The 17,839-nt window shown below is 43.0% G+C and overlaps 1 protein-coding gene across 9 annotated transcripts in view; it reads right to left on the reverse strand.

The window, feature by feature from the left end:
* The window catches only part of PCYT1B (phosphate cytidylyltransferase 1B, choline), a 137,461-nt gene that overhangs the window by 64,977 nt on the left and 54,645 nt on the right, over nucleotides 1-17,839 (reverse strand). For 3 of the 9 annotated variants that reach the window (XM_085006791.1, XM_021080540.2, XM_085006790.1), the window contains exons 1-3: nucleotides 13,388-13,717; nucleotides 12,806-12,905; nucleotides 3,429-3,545 (exon numbers count right to left, since the gene is read on the reverse strand). In XM_085006791.1, the coding sequence (XP_084862917.1) occupies nucleotides 3,429-3,545; nucleotides 12,806-12,905; nucleotides 13,388-13,702 (532 nt within the window). In that variant the 5' untranslated portion in view covers nucleotides 13,703-13,717. Of the gene's footprint in view, nucleotides 1-3,428; nucleotides 3,546-10,398; nucleotides 10,642-12,805; nucleotides 12,906-13,387; nucleotides 13,718-17,839 lie in introns of those variants that run through there. The other 6 variants (XM_005673506.4, XM_013986017.3, XM_001927679.7 and 3 more) reach the window with 4 other exon arrangements.

Here is a 17,839-nt window from a genome sequence, read left to right on the forward strand (position 1 = left end):
CAGCCTGGGAACTTCAATATGTCCCTGGTGCAGCCAAAAAAAAAAAAAAAAAAACCTACCATCTGATCCAGAAATCCCACTCCTGGACATATATCCAGAGAAAATCATAATTCAAAAGGATACATGCACCACAATATTCACTGCAGGATTATTTACAAGAGCCAAGACATGGAAGCAACCTATATCTCCATCAACAGAGGACTGGATGAAGATATGGTACATATATACAATGGAATATTATTTGGCCATAAAAAACAATGAAATAATGCCCTTTGCAGCAACATGGATGGACCTAGAGATTATCATACCAAGTGAAGTAAATCAGAGAAAGACAAATATCATATGAGATCACTAATATGCACAATCTAATTTAAAAATGATACAAAAGAGAAACAGATTCAAAGATTTTGAAACCAAACTTATGGTTACCAAGGGGAAACATTTGGAGGAGGGATGGATTGGGACGTTGGGATTGGCATATACATACTACTATGTACAAAATCAATTGGTACTACTACTAGCTCAGAGAAATCTGTTCAGTACTCTGCGATGGCCTATATGGGGAAAGAATGTGAAAAAAAGAATGGATTTATATATTTTACATCTATGGCTGATTAACTTTGCTGTACACCTGAAACTAACACAACATTATAAGTCAACTATACTTCAGTAACATTTTTTGTCTCTTTGTCTTTTTTTAGGGCCACACCTGTGGCATGTGGAGGTTCCCACGCTAGGGGTCGAAATTGGAGCTGTAGCTGTAGCTGCCGGCCTACGCCAGAGCCACAGCAATGCGGAATCCGAGCCGCATCTGCGACCTACACTACAGCTCATGGCAACACTAGATCCTTAACCCACTGAGTGAGGCCAGGGATCAAATCTGCCACCTCATGGTTCCTAGTCGGGTTCGTTAACCACTGAGCCATGACAGGGAACTCCACATTTTTTAAGTGTAGGAATTCTTGCTGGAGTTGTTCTCCTTCACTTCTGCTTTATTTCTTGGCTCTGAACTCTGTCCATGTTAATTTCTCTGAGTACTAAATCACCTGTGCTTTTATGAAAGCCCTCAAGATTCACAAATCAATAAAATAACACATCATTGTAGCTACCATGTCTTTTCCAACTTGGCCCAACAGTCTTGTCTGGACTGCTGAGAAGAACACACACAAGCCAGGCGCTCTGGCTTTTGTGCACCCTTACTTCAGTCAAGTCTCTGCACAACTGTCAACACTTCAGAGGTCCCCTTCTGACCTGCATGCCTGAAACAGCCCTCCTCCCCTATCTCCAAGTCATTCTTTCCTCTTACTCTATTCTACATTTCTTCACAGTACCATTACAAGTATTTACTTGTTTACTGGGCAGTGTCTGCCTCCTCTTGGACTCTAAGTTATCTGAGGACATAGTCTACTTTGTTCATGGCTGCATCCCCAGGGTAGAGAAGAATGCCTAGCACATAGTAGGAGCCTAAGAAATAGCTGTTAAATGAAGGAATCATTCAGAAAATCAGTGAAACCATTGTTGCCTAGTGTCCTAGAGAGGTGCTAATATTAATTTATTGCCTTTTCCAATTTACAAGAATGTACTGAGAGTTGCACGCTTCCTTTGATCTTACTTTGATGTGCTAAGCCAGGCCCAGGTCATCGTTCCTGTTAAGAGTCACCCACACCTAATCACCTCCAAGCTTGGGTTTCCAGAATGACCAATGTCCAACCACTGCAGACATCTCCCCAGGGCTCCCAAAGCTTCAAATCTGACTCCAGGTGGTAGCGCTTGTGCAAGAAATGGTTTTCCACTCAAAATAAAGGGGCATAAACAAGGAATGATTTCTCTGCCTGCCTTGGGTTCCCTCTGCATGACTTGTCCAATAAACACTACCTTTCATTCTCTCTTCCTTCTGGAAAGAACTCCATTCAAGAATCACATGGTTACCATGCTTGACAAAGTCTGCAAAAGACTCCTCTTAAATATCCAAAAAAGGAGTTCCCGTCGTGGCGCAGTGGTTAACGAATCCGACTAGGAACCATGAGGTTGCGGGTTCGGTCCCTGCCCTTGCTTGTGGGTTAACGATCCGGTGTTGCCGTGAGCTGTGGTGTAGGTTGCAGACACGGCTCGGATCCCACGTTGCTGTGGCTCTGGCGTAGGCCAGTGGCTATAGCTCCAACTGGACCCCTAGCCTGGGAACCTCCATATGCCGCGGGAGCGGCCCAAGAAATAGCAACAACAACAACAACAACAAGAATAAATAAAAAATAAATAAATAAATATCCAAAAAGTGTTTTAAACTTATAAAAGATAAAATACTTCCAAAAAATTATTTGTAGTCTCTTACCAGCACCTTTTTTCTCACAATAGAGGTCTAAAGGTTGATGGTATCTCATTCATGTAATGCCACACACACACAAAAAAAAGAATCACAGTGAAAGAAAATGTTGATTCCAGAAGCTACAGAGAAAAGACACAGGTCCCCCAGATCAGATGCTTTCCTTTTACCTAAATGAGTATCTGTAGGCCTTCTGGAAGAAGAAAATTTCAATTTACATCTAACCACCCTTCTTGCTCCACAAGCTTACAAAGTCAGTCAGTTCCTTCATTGGGAACAAAGATTACTTGGGTGTCTCTCTCTCCCTCCCTCCCACTTTTTTTTTTTTTTTTTTTTTTTTTTTTTTTTTTTTTTTTTTAGGGCTGCAAGTGTGGCATATGAAAGTTCCCAGGCTAGGGGTTGAATCGAAGATGCGGCTGCTGGCCAAAGCCACACTCACAGCAACACCAGATCCAAGCCACATTTTCAACCTATGCAACAGCTCATGACAATGCCGGATCCTTAACTCACTGAGCAGGGCCAGGGATCAAACCCACCCCTCATGGATACTAGGAGGGTTTGTTTCTGCTGAACCACAACAGAAACTCCAAACCTCTATTTCTTTAACACACTAGGCATAAATTCAATTAATTAGGACTGTTGTAAGCCACTACCATTAGCACAACATTGTCCCAAGTGCTGTGGGTCACACAAAGCAAAGGGAATGATCTTGCCAATAATCATCTTGAATCCCCTAAGGTCTCCAAGATTTGAAATCAGAATAATATTGCTTTTCTCCTAACCCTCCAGAAAATTTCAGAAACAGAAATTGGATCATGCCTCAAACACAAGAAGAAAGGCATTAGTGGAAAACATGAAGCAGTTACCCTTGGTGGAATTATTACTCTGTCTTTCTCTGGGAATCAATGGTTTATAAGCTCATGATGTCATTTCCCCTATGGTTTTTTAATGTCATTTTAAATTTTAGACAGTAAACAAGTAACCCAATATGGGCTCAACTGAGAGCATTAACAATGTGAGGTTTTAAAGATGGAAGCCTGAAAGGGGTCCTTTTCAGGAAGCACATTATACAAGAGTTTTCTAGACAAAAAGAAAATGGACTTCTTACCTCCTACCAACAAGTAGCTGTTGGGAAACAGTGTTTTTGCTTGCATAAGTGCCCTTGCATGACCTGAGTGGAAGAGGTCAAATATTCCATCTGCATATACTCTGACAGGTCTGTCAACTGTGGAAGAAAAATAAAACATCATCAACAAAGTGCAGAATAAGGAATCTCAGTTACCTGATGCTTCCGTCAGTAAAGCACTGTAAGAAGCTTTACCTGGATGAAACACAATGTTTACATACTATCAGTTCCATATTAGTGCATGGAATTAATTTTATCAAGAGGTTCTTCTGAGGACATCAAAGCAGAGTAAAAATATGGCAAATTTAAGATCAACCTGGAACACACATTTTTAACTACAGAGCACTGGGGAGTTTTCCTGACCCTGAGTGGAGTCTCAGGTGTCTGAGCTGGCAGATTCAGACAGACCAGGCATAACCAAAAGGCTGGCAGAGTGAGCACAGCAGGAATACCAAGGCAGACGTGACTGAGGAACTCAACAAAAAGGACAAATGACCTGATCCTTGAGTCTGGCAGCTCTGAATGAAGACCCCCCGAGCTCCATTCCCAAAGGCTGTGTTGTGCACCTCTTCCAAGTCACTGTGGCAGCGTGAAATCAGCCTTGGGAGGAGAACTGACCCCATGGAAATTGGCACATGCTCACATCATGACTTCTTTCTCTCTGGAGAGTCAATTATTAAACATTCACTAGCATACCACTGCACGAAGATTTCCCCCTACCCTCTTTGGTACCTTAAGGCACAGGCTGGGGGCACATGCCCCAAAGAGAGGAGAGTCAGGGAGTAAAAGTTACTTGTGGGGTGGGGGTGGTGCTCAGGGCTGGAGGCAAGAAACCCACACTACAGTCATTCGTAGGGAGAAAGGTCAAGAGTGAATGGGCTGGAGTTCCTGTCGTGGCTCAGTGGTTAACGAATCCAACTAGGAACCATGAGGTTGCAGGTTCGGTCCCTGGCCTTGCTCAGTGGGTTAGGGATCCGGCGTTGCCGTGAGCTGTGGTGTAGGTCGAAGACGCGTCTCGGATCTAATGTGGCTGTGGAGTAGGCCAGCAGCTGTACCTCTGATTGGACCCCTGGCCTGGGAACCTCCATATGCCGAGGGAGTGGCCCAAGAAATAGCAAAAAGACAAAAAAAAAAAAAAAAGAAGAGTAGCAGACGAAAAGAACAAAGGAAGATGGTCTAAAGACCCACTTCCTCAAATAAAAGGGAGACATTGGGAATTAGAGGGGTTGGGTGTCAACATTTACACCATTCTGGACTCTCAATGAAGGAACTGGAAAATGAAAATATGACACACTTCACACTAAACATGGCGAATTGAACACCCATACTTATCTCTACTTCCTCAACACCCCAAGAATTACAGAGAAAGAATTAAAAATGTATAATCCCCCCAAGGGCAGAGGAAACAAGAAAGGCAATGACACTGGATGAGAGATGTCAACAACTATTTGCAAAGTCGACTGTCAAGTGCAAGTGCCTACAGGGAACAAGAACCAGGGGTGAGACAGGGAGGGAAAGGGATTTCTGGTTTGTTTGTTTTGTAAGCCGAAGAGTCCTACTACCTTTTAAAACTACATGCATGTATTATATGGACATTAAACATTTTTTTAAAGTGCAAACTTTAAGACTTAGACTTTAAATTGTGATTATTTCTTGTTGTAGTACAACCACATTAATTTAGACTATAAATTAAAAGGAATATTAATAGATTCAGATGGTACAATGTTTCTAATAATCTTCGCTAATAAGAAAACTCAAGAGACTTTATGTCAGATAAGGAAATGCAATTATTCCCAATTATACACCATTTTGAACAAACAGAATTGCCTTCATAGGATTATACTGTATTCTAAATAAGGCACGGTAAATAAAAAAATACTTTGAAATAACAAACTGTCTAATGAGAGATCCTTGGTTTCAATGCTCTTATTCAATTTGAATTCAATTCAGAAAATTTTGTTTTAAAATATAAACCCCAGGGGAAAGCAGATGGCAGTTTTGCAGAACTTTCTGTTACTGATGCAGAGGTGATCAAGATAAATAAATTCAGGAAGCAAGGAGGAAAGAAAAGTGAAGAAAGGCAACATAATTACTGAGAAAAAGGCCATTTAGTAAATCTTTGAAGAGTATTTATGGAGTTGATTTTGCCATAAGCTCACACTTTTAAAAATTGTAGTGTGTCAGCAATTTCCAGACTGGGAAACTCTGCAGAACCGGGAAAAAAAAAAAAAAAAAAAAAAAAAAACACCCAAAAAACCCCAAAATCTGATCTCTTCTACAGACAACCTTTGACAAAAAGAAGAGGGACAAAGAGATGGAAGGGGGACTTGCAGATTGAAAGATATTTTAAAAAACACCTCAACATACTGTAATGTATAGACATTATTTGGATTTGGGTTCAAAGTATAAATAAGTGATGACATCAGACAACTGGAAATTGGAACACTGGATATTTGGTTATATTAAAGAATTAGTATTCATTTTTTACGTGAGATAATGGTATAATGGTTATGTCTAAAAAACAGAGTTCTTATTTTTTTAAGACATATATACAGAAATATTTACGGATGAAATTATAAGATGCCTGGGATTTTGTTTCAAAAAATTCAATAGGGGAGAGTAGGTGAGGCAAGACTGGCCACATGATGGTGGTTGTTAGGTATAGGTGGTGGACACATGATGGTTCACTCTACTGTTCTATTTCTGTGAATGTTTGAAATCCTCCGTAATATTTAATAGTCTGTTTCTTTTTAAGTTAGTTTGTATATTTGTTTTAATCTTTTGTTCCAGATTTTTCTGGACATCCTTTTAGGCATACGGGGTCTTTCCACAGGGTCTGTGCTAGGAGCCACTAGCCTGTGAAGCTAGAAGTTGGCAATGATCAAAAGATAGAGCACATCTATTCCATGGCCATGGTGGGGAGAACTTAAAGTTGCTCTCAATGATCCCTACCACCTAGTGTTCAAGCCTTTGTCCAATCCCCTCCCTTTGAAGTGGGAGTGGGACCCATGACTTGATTCTAACCAAGAGAATATGATAAAGATGATAGCTGTCACTCCCATGATTATGTTATAGTATATATGACTCCATTTTGCTAGCAGACTCGTTCTTTGTGCCTTGGTGGCTTTGAAGAAGCAAGCCGCCATATTTGGAGAGGGCCACATGGCAAGGAAATGCAGGTGGCCTCTAGGAGCTGAAGTGGTCTCTGGCTGACAGTCAGCCAGAAGATAAATCCTTGGTCCTACAGGTACTAGGAAATAAATCCTGCCAACAACTCAAGCTAACCAGGAAGCAGACCTCTCACTGGTCAAGCTTCCAGATGAAAATTGAGCCCTGAGTGACGCCTTGAATGCAGCCTTGTGACACTCTGAGCTGAGGACACAGCTAAGCCAGGCTAGGACTCCTGATCCATGGAAATTATGACATAATGGATGTGCCTTGTTTTAAGCCACCAGGTCTGTGGTAATATGTTATACAGCATAGAAATGAATGAATACAATGGCATTAGACTTTCTGCCCACAGGTTATCATAATTTTTTAAAGTATTTCAAGTAACTTTTTGTTTATCCTGAATGATCACAGCAAGGTATATCAGATAACAGTTATGTTCTGGCAAAATGTATATCTTTATACCGCATGATTACCATGTTTCAAATAATTTGAATATAACAAACTGCATGTAACATCAAAACGATGCTGAACATTTGCTTGAAAAACATGGATACAAATAATGACCATCATACACTACTGTGGGTAATATCTGATTATTTTAACTTCCTGGATCTTACATTCCAAATTTCCCTAAGTTATTCAGCATTTTTTAAATAAATGGAACAGTGAAGGGGGCTATGCTTACCACACATCTCACAGCATATATAAAAATTAACTCAAAATGGATCACAGACCCAAATATAAAGCTAAAACTGTAACATTTCTAGAAAACAGGAGAAAATCCTAGTGACTTTGGGTTTGACAAAAATTTCTTAAATAGGAACCAAAAAAGGACACACTATAAAACAAACAAACAAAAAGTCTATATTAACCCTTATTTAAAGCTTTACTCTTTAAAAGCCATTTTTACAAAAATGAAAAGGCAAGGTTAAGGAGAAAATATTTGCAAATGTATATGTGATATAAGACTTGAATCTGCAATATATAAAGAACTCTCAAAACTCAATAATAAGATAACTCATTTTTAAAAGGGCAAAAAATTTCAACAGACACGTTGGCAAAGAAAATACACAGATGGCAAACAAGCACAGGAAAAGATCTTCAGTACTATTAGTCATTAGGGAAATACAAATTAAAGCTACACTGAGAGACTACTTCATACCCACGGGAATGGCTAAAAATTTAAAAAAATTTTATATGCCAAGTGTTTATGAGGATAGAGACCAACTGGAACTCTCACACACTGCTGATGGGAATGTCAAATGGTACAAACACACTGGAAAGCAGTGTGGTAGTTGGTGAAAAAGTTAAACATACACATACCATACACGAGGCCTTCAACAACTACATTACACCTGAATTCACATTTTTGTAGGGCATAATACAGTGTTTCTTGGTATTTTTCAGTTTCAGGCAACAATAAAAGGCTTATTGTTTATTTTTTTATTATGGCTTTTTTTTTTAATTTGATTTTTTTGGCCACACCCATGGCAAGTGGAAATTCCCAGGCCAGGGATCGAATCTACACCACATCGGCAATCCAAGCCACTGCAGTGACAAGGCTGGATCCTTAACCCACTGCACTGCAAAGGAACTCAGACTATGGCTTTGTAAATATAGCTTATTAATATTGCCTTAAAATATGTTATGATCAGAGTTCCTGTCGTGGCTCAGTAGTTAACGAATCCGACTAGGAACCATGAGGTTGCAGGTTCGATCCCTGGCCTCACTCAGTGGGTCAAGGATCTGGTGTTGTTGCCATGAGCTGTGGTGTAGGTCGCAGATGTGGCTCGGATCCCGCGTTGCTGTGGCTGTGGCGTAGGCTCCAATTAGACCCCTAGCCTGGGAACCTCCATATGCCGTGGGTGGGGCCCTAGAAAAGACAAAAAGACAAATATATATATATATATATGTATGTTATGATTTATGTTATGATTTACAAAGCACATGTATTGAACTTAATCTTTCCATCAACTTTAAGTCCACTCTACTATTCTCTCTCACAGGAGGGCAAATGGGAGCTCAGCAAAACTGAGCAGCTTACCCAACATCATCCAACCAATTTAAGATGAAGTTTGAGGGCAAACCAAACTCCATCGCTCTTTTTTCTAACTCATGATGCCTTCTAGAAAACTACACACCAATATGGAGTCTTTTTTAAAAAGAGAGAGAGACAATTATTGAATGCCCGGTAACTATGGTAACTAGAATTCTTTTTGTATACAGCTGATGTGCAAAAAAATGAGACAAAAATTAATCTCTAAAAATCTAATAGTTATGTATTTTATAGTTTTACATAAACTTTATAATTTCCTTCCACTCAGAACCAGTGATGCTGTTTTCAATAAATGATAATGGCTAATGTTTGCTTTTAAAATACTTAAGTTTCAGCTTAAAAAAACAGTTTGTAAAGAAAAATAAATAAATTATAGTACAGGGGGCATGGAAATAAGGCAAAATTCATTAAGGTGGCTATTGAAAAATGAATTTGGAAAACTCTACACACATCGCCGTGTGATGAGAATGATACATCTCCCTTTTGTGATGGAAAATAGGAAATCAGAGCTGAGTTTTCCCTTTAAGAAAAAAAAAAAGTCAGCTTTAATGAAAAGGAACTTCCGAAAGAGTCACTTGGATTTTTCCTTCATCTCATGGCAGAGGACTGATGCTCAGAACACATACTAAACCTTGTAGGTTCATAGATTCGCAGCTGGACTAGTTTGAGGTAAGATCAAAGGTGCCAGTTCCACCCACTCTGATGACTGAGTTCCTCCTGTTCTTGAGGTTCCTCACTCTGTGCCCTCACAGATGAGGTCCAGAAGCTAAAAGCTACGAGCAGAGTCTGTTATTGCCTCTTTTAGAATGTATACACCAGCCCCTGCCTGGGCAGACGTAAGACCATGAAACATAATGTAGGCAATCGGATGAAGTCATAAAAAGGGCTAGTAAAGCAGTTAGTGAAAGACGTGGGTTGTAACTATAATCTTGAAGCACATTATAGGCCCCCAATACACGTCTGTTTTGTCTTTTTGATGGGATGCTCAAGACAGTGCCACAGAAAGGAAAGTGCTTGCTAGTCTTGAAAATTATCAAACAGTTCCACAAAGTAATAATGTTTTTCTTGTTTTCTTAAGTAATAGCCAAACAGTAAGATTTTTAAAACTCTGTGAGCTTCTCTAGTAACAGCACCATGCTCCAACGATCCTGTTTAGATCCTCTCCATAACACTCCCTCCAACCACTACCAAGTACCTTTTTGGTTTTTTTTGTTTGTTTGTTTCTTTGTTTGTCTTTTTGTTATTTCTTGGGCCGCTCCTGCGGCATATGGAGGTTCCCAGGCTAGGGGTCTAATCGGAGCTGTAGTCTCCGGCCTATGCCAGAGCCACAGCAACGCAGGATCTGAGCCAAGTCTGCAGCCTACACCACAACTCACGGCAACGCCGGATCCCTAACCCACTGAGCAAGGCCAGGGATCGAACTCGAAACCTTATGGTTCCTAGTCGGATTCGTTAACCACTAAGCCACGACGGGAACTCATTCTTACCACATTTTAACACTGATGTTTAGAAGTTCTAAATAAATGTCTAGCAGAAGCTCCCTCGGCCAGATGCCAACCAGCATCACAAATTCTCCTGGATAACTTCCCAGTGCCATCACCTGAGTTAAGAGGGGAGAAGATCTCTTCTGAGAGTAACAGTTCACCTTTGCTCCATCTCACCCCTCCAGCAGTGACCAGTGCTCCACAGAGCTTACCATACAGATATTTCAAAATGCACCACCACCTTATTCCAGCTTGACTCTCCGGCTTTAAACCGCTTGGCAGTTAGACAGCAAACAGGTGCTCGACCTCAGCCGATTAGTCCACATCAGGCCAAACTCTCTCCAAGCCTATGTCCAAATGATGAGCTCCTCTCTTGTTCCAAACTTGCCTTCATTCTTCCTTTGTTCATTCATTCATTCACCAGGTATTTACTGAGCATCTAGGTGCTGGTGGAACAGCAGCAGGCATGCAGATGGCCCCGCCACTACAAAAAAATCACAGCTTCCATCTGTCTTGTTCACATACCCTCCATCTTCCAGTCTGAAGTCTGAGCGTGTTCTCATTGGGCTCCACTGGGCAGCCCATTGTGGTGGACAAAGCGGGAGTATGAGGTGAAGGGGACTCAGGATTGAATCCTAGCTCTACCCAGCCAGCGAGACCATTTGACAAACCACTTTTCAGGTTTCCACATCTCATCTGCCTTGCCGGCAGAAAGGACACAATAATATTCATCTCGCCCGATTTTGCGAAGACTAAATGAAATACAGTATGTATGGGGCACAGCACCTAGCAGATGGCGAGTAAGCTCTAATTCCCTTTCTTCCTCCCTAGGAAAGGAGGATCCTTCTCTGCTCAGGCCTAAAGCTCATCCTTTTGCTTGACGTCAAATCTGTTCTCTTCGTAACACCTGGGCTTCCATTGCATCGTTTCAACTTATTGCTGGGACAGCATTTCTCAGGGTAGATCAACAACTTCAGAATCACTTGGGATATTTGTTAAAACTGCAGATGCCTGGGCCTCACCCCAGATTTAGTGGTAGGGGAGAGTGAGCACAACATCTGCCTCTTACACACTTGTGAAGTGATTCCTTGCACATTGGTTTAGCTACTCGGAACTACCTCCCCAAGCCTCTTCTGACCTTTCTCACCCCTAGTCACTCCTGTCCACTAACTCTTCCCCATATCCCTCCCTCCAAGCTATTCTTAAAGGGGAGACACAGTGTCATGGCTGAAAGATGAGGCTTGAGCACAGACAGGTTGGAGATGAAAACCAGCTTCACCACTTACCGATGGTTCTCACAGTGCGGTCCCCCAGCAGCAGCAGCAGCAGCACCTGGGAACTTCTTAGGCCTCACCCCAGGTGGACTGAATCAGAAACTCTGGGGGTGAGGCCCAGCCACCTGTGTTTTAACAAGCCCTCTAGGTTTTTCTGAAGCAGACTCAAATGTGAGAACCACGGCCACTTCCTAGCTAAATGATCTACAGAGTCACAGCTTCCCTAAAGCCTTCATTTCCTCATCTGTGAAATCCTCTAAGTACCAGCCACATAGAGTTGTGACAGTCAAATGACACACAATACATATAAAGAACTTAGTGCACTGCAACCACTTAATATCTCTTGTTACTATTAAGCAAACTGTCCTTTGACCCAAAGACTCTATTAAATTTGGGGTGTTTTGTTGCAATGGTGAGTGGAAACCATCAAATTATGCCATCTTGAATGGCTCAAGGCTTACCTGCTGGACTAGGCTTATTTTTCACTCCATCCCAATTCAACTGGAATGCCACCATTCACTCTCTATCTCTGTGCCTACGCTATTCCTATTCCACTTGCCCAGAATACCCTTCCATTTTCTGCCCACAGAGTACAAATCTTACTTCTCTCCAAAGGATCAGCTCAGGTCTGGGACCAGATCTTGCCTGACTGCTCGATGCCAAATGAATCTACCCTTCACTGTCAGTTATCATCTGGGCTGCATGATTTAACCCCTAAGCACCCGCATGCATGCTGCTAGTGGGGTTTATTTCCTATCTAGTAGTTTTGTCTCTTTAATTATAGTGAAAACCCTTGGGCAACAGAAATAGCACCTTATAGCTCTTTTAAAATCCTTTCCCTCTCCATCTCTGCTATAGGCTAAAGGAATGAACAAATAAACTCCTAGAGCAAAGCCCAGGCTTTTTAATTTAAGGCACTCTTGGAGAAACTGTTCCAAAACACAGATTTTTAAGAATGATGATAATTACAGTAGCTCAGGTTTGTCTAAGACTGACCTCACAGTGTTTAAAAAATGCTGCGGTGTTTTGAACCCAGTCTAGCTGTCATAAAAACCGTGTGAAGCAGGAATCACTGTCCCTGTCTGCACATGAGGAAACAGATTCAGTTCATTCTCCTGACTCGCCCAAGGTGGCAGAACTCGCAAATGGCAGCGCCAGGGCTCCAACTCTGGTACCCCGCGCTGTCTTTTCCTCTGCTACTTTGGTTGGCCTACTTCGTCATGGGTGGGGTTTACCCTACGTTGTCACTGTGCTGTCATCTCTAAATCCGACTAGCCAAATCAGAGCAAGTGCTGCTCAAATAATGATGGGCCTTGCCTGCCGCTTTAGATGCCAGGACAGGGCCCATCCAGAGAACAAGAAACACAGCCTCACCTGGCGTTCCTAGGCGGGCCTGAGCAATGGTCAGTTTTTCGTGGGGTGCTTGGCACTGGCAGCTGGTTTCGTCAGCAAATGGGGCGGGTGCAGTCAGGGTCTAGAAGGGAAAAAGAGAAAGGGAACAGAGTCGGAACAACTTCTTTCCTGTAGTACTAACTTCCCCTGAAGTTTTACTTCTGCCGGCTACACGCGTACGAGGAAGAAGTAGAATACCTCCGCTGAGCCTTTCAGAGAAATATTGGACTGTTATAAATAAACACAGGGATGTTGTCGCTGAAACCTTTTTTTTTTTTTTTTTGGACTGGCTTCAGAAAGAAGAGCGCTTCAGCGTGTACTTCCCGCCAGGTACTAGATGTGATGCCCTGGCCGCCTTGTCTCCCAGGCCCCACAATACTGAAGGACGGCTAGGTACTCCTGTCCCTCCACAGCACAGGATAATTCCAGCTCTGCTCCACAGAAAAGGAAACTGAGGCTTAGCACGATGAAGAAATATGCTAAGTCATGCCCTTGGAGAGTCACGATGCTCAGCGTTGAGCATCTCACAATCAGGGAGGGCAGACTTCAAACATTCCGACTTACCCACACCCGGGGGCACTCAGCTGGAAGGAATGCCATGCTCAGGAGTGTGGCAGACATCTGTATCCCACACACCCCGGCCTGGCCAATCACACACTCTGACGTCTCCTCGGCCCAAAGGCCAGAGCTGTTATCTGTGGCCAGGAAGGGCCTAAAAGCACCGCGTTTCTGGCGGGCTGCAGATAACTGCTCCTCTGGTAGCTCCAACAGCCACCAGCGGCTGGAGGCCCCGCCCCAGGCAGCTTGGGCTGGGGCTCCGGGGAGCGCTGTCAGAGAGATGTAGTCACTTGGAAGCCTGCCCAGGAAGTGGCTCTGCATTTTTTAGCCAGCCTCTTAAAATGAAAACCTCACTCTCTCTAGATAGAGGAAGACAAAGGGAACCGTGTTTTTGCAAACAGGGTCAGTGCAATCCGGAATCCACTTGCCGTCTTCGAACCGTGTCCTTACCATGGTCATCACGGCACCATCTTTAGGATTTTTCAAGCTGAAGGTGACGAGTCACTGAAAACACTACTCATACTGTGGCATGGATAACGGCTTAGAGATAGACACAGGTGTTCCTGGACTTGAGACGATGCGATTGAGAAATGATTCACACGTGTGAAGAGGGGCTGGGCCCCACTTCTGCCATTCGTGCACTCATTCACTCATTCATTCATTCACTCATTCACATACGCGTCAGGCACTATCTTAGAACTGGGGGTAAAAGCACAGATAAGACCGGTCCTCGTCCTGGAGGAGCTCCCATTCTCCTCTGCACCGCCAGGGACCCCTGCTGCCCCACACCCGCCCACTCGCTCTCCCCACTGTAGCACCTTCCACCCTAGAAGCTAGAGACCTCCTCATTTCCTGAGGTTTTCTTAAACTTCCCATTCAGGCTCTGAAAGCAAGACTTGAGACATGGGTTCAGGAAACTGGAGTCTTTTTTGGTTCTCTTTCCAATACATGAGGTGAGCTCACGGACCACAATGGGCGAGAGCAGCATTTATGATGTGGCAATAGGGTGCAGGTACAGTGACAAGAGTAGAGACCACAAAATGGGGGTTCAAATCCCCTTTCAAGCACTTAAAAGGCTTGAAGTTCTAATTTGGCTCTCCTGGTTGAAAGGAACTGCAACTAAAGTTAACTCAAGAGATGAAGGATTATTTTGTGGCTACCCTGGCACAGAAACTGAGGTGGGGAAAGGAGGGAAGGGGCAGCGCCTGGCCCCCAGGTGCTCGGCATCCACCTGGCTGCTCTCTGTATGTGACTCTTTCTGGCCCGCTCCCAGTTACTCCATGCCCTGCCACTACATGAAAGTCTGCTTGCTACTCCCCCATAAACTTCAGCTTGAATATGGCCCATTATGGCTTCCTCAGCTTCCCTTCCCAATGCTCACTCAACAACTATGGATTGAGCCTTTCAGCCTCAGCTCCTGCTCTACTAACTTAACTGCTTCTTTCCATGTTTCCCAGTTCCAGTTCCTAAGGGAAGATCAATGGGCCAAGCTCATTTTTTCAAACCAGGCTGGCCTTGACTCAGGTGCCGCCTGGTACCCACCAGCTGTAGCTGGTAAAGGGAGAGGGAGTAGCGAGGCAGGTTGTGGGTGGCCTGTCCTTGCTTCTTTAGCAGTTGCTATCTTTGGGACAAGAAATGTATCTGACTTTGTGTGTTCTTAAAAGGAAGTTCCTCAACTGAATCTCAGTTTCATCTGTAAAATGGGTACCTATCCTGCAGGGTTGTTCTGAAAAAACAAATTATGCATGTAAAGTACCTGGTACTCAATGAATTGTAGCAACTATTAGTACTGCTATTAGTATTCATTATAAATCATAATACATAATACTATATATTAGGATAATTATATTATGATATAATAACAGATATTATAGTTCCCCATGGAAACAAACTGGCCCATGAATGAACTTTTAGGACGCAACCCAAATAGTAAATGGGTTGACAAAGTGTTAGCTTATATGAATGACTCATTAACCTTTAATATATGTGGATAGTGAATCTTTTCCACATGATCTAAAATAAATTCCTGGAGTTCTCGTCATGGCGTAGTGGTTAACGAATCCGACTAGGAACCATGAGGTTGCGGGTTCGATCCCTGGCCTTGCCCAGTGGGTTAAGGATCTGGCGTTACTGTGAGCTGTGGTCTAGGTCGAAGACACAGCTCAGATCCCGAGTTGCTGTGGCTGTGGCGTAGGCCAGTGGCTACAGCTCCGATTAGACCCCTAGGCTGGGAATCTCCATTTGCCATGGGTGCATCCCTAAAAAAATAAAAATAAATAAATAAAGCAAATTACTAATTGGAGATATTTTACATGCTATTCACAAAGTCTATTAAAGATATAAGCTGTTGCCATTTTCCAAGAAAGGCATATTCGAGAAGGTGTGAAATCTGGCAATTAAAGTCGTCAAGCAACAGGAGTTACTCAAAGGTGAAAAAAAAAGGTTTATATGCACACTGTGCATGTTGTTCTTAATTATTGTGGCCAAAAGTAGGAAAACAAGAGAGGCCAAGAGGTGGAAGGCAGAGTGAGTTTGTAAGTGTGCTTGTGTGTGCAAGCATGCACATGTGTTCTCATGAGCATGTGACTATCTTTAACAGCAGGTGACATGGAGGAGGGGTATTTCTTGTTATGTACAAGGCACTGTGCTTGGAATGAGGAGAATGTAAAAATAAACAAGCCATACCCTTCTTTTCTAGATCACTGCCTTCCGAGTGAGCCCAAACACTCCCTGAGTTTAGAGTCGAGTTCTTTATTCAGGAAGATCTTGGTTAAGACCCATCTACCATCAACCAGCCCTGTGATCTGAGGCAGTATTTTTTTAGCCTGAACATCCCAAAACTCTTCCTCTGAGCCAGAGCAAATCAGGTGATTTACAAGGAATTCTATGCTACTCAGGTTGTCTCCTCCACCTACAAAGGGCAGACCAACCTCAGGACAATGGGATTAAGACAGCCAGAGGCTCTGGAGAGGGTCAGAGACTGGTGCAACCATGCCTCCAGCCACTATACCAGCCTGCAGGCCCCCATCTCTTCCTCACCATGTGCCAGGGCTGGGATGGTTTCAGGGATCCTCTGGTCTAGACCCTGCATAAGACATACAACTAAGGCCCAATAACATAACATAAAAATCCTTACGTGCCTACTTAGTGCCATGTACCCATCTATATGCTGTCAAATGTATTGGCTCATTTAATTTGTACCACAACTCTACGAAGCAGGGACTGCCTCTGCTGAAGTGTAAAGGACCTGTCTTCAACAGTGACACCAAGTGGCAGCAAGAGCAACAGCAGTGGTAGATCTCAGATTAGGTTATCTTTTTGGCTCCCTTTGAACTGAAGAAACATTAGGATTCTTAGATAATTAGGATAAAAGGTCCTCAATAACGAAATACTGGACTTTCTGGTAATCAGAAAAGTGTGTGTGGGGGCGTCAGAAAATTGAAAAAAAAAATGGGACCATATTTTTACCCAAATTTAGTAAAGTAGGGACTTACATACAAACAGTTTTTTTTGTTTTGGTTTTTTTTTTTTTTTTGGTCTTTTTGTCTTTTTGCCATTTCTTGGGCCGCTCCTGCGGCATATGGAGGTTCCCAGGCTAGGGGTCTAATCAGAGCTGTAGCCACTGGCCTATGCCAGAGCCACAGCAACGCAGGATCCGAGCCACGTCTGTGACCTACGCCACAACTCACGGCAACGCCGGATCCTTAACCCACTGGGCAAGGCCAGGGATCGAACCTGCAACCTCATGGTTCCTAGTCGGATTCGTTAACCACTGAGCCACGACGGGAACTCCCACAATTCTTAACTTAGACTCCAAATCACTAGATCACATAGTCGAGTGTGTACCAGCACATGCTCTATGTTTCACATGATGCTAGATGTCTGGGAGGTGGATAAACAGGGGAAGGGAATTAGAAAGCGGAAAAAGAGAATCAGCTCTGGGGCAGCAATTCTCCAATGTCAACAGTGGCCTTATTAGAATGGGAGGATGTATTCACTTGAAGAGGCATATTTAATTTTCAGGAAAAAAACTCTACCTTTCTCAATACACAAGTCAGAAATTAAGCCTCTTGGGTGGTAGCAATCATCAGAGGACAGACTATGCCCCCCTAGGTAGCCATATTCTCAACTCAGGGCTAGAGAGGCACATGCAATTGTTACGTTTACCCAAAGAGAGTGAGGATTTGAAAGGGCTAAGAAGCCCTGGCCCAGTGCCCTGGACCTCACATGTGCCAGGGCCTTGCCAGACCACAGACTTGGAGCTAGACTGTAATAAAACTTCTTTTTACCTAACTTAAGATTTCAGAACACCCAGTCACTGCATGTGAATATGTTGCTTCTTTGGCATGCAAGTTCTGGTTATGTAAACTGCATGGACTTTTTAAGGGGGAAGATTAGATATTGGGCATTTCATTTGCAGAATATGTTCAACTGGACATTTTTGTTTTACTTAAAACA

The sequence above is a fragment of the Sus scrofa genome, chromosome X (genome assembly GCF_054392235.1).
Source record: "Sus scrofa isolate SSC_HxYL_T2T_F1_AM1 chromosome X, Sscrofa_HxYL_maternal_Yorkshire_Landrace_v2.0, whole genome shotgun sequence".
NCBI classification, from domain to species: domain Eukaryota; kingdom Metazoa; phylum Chordata; class Mammalia; order Artiodactyla; family Suidae; genus Sus; species Sus scrofa.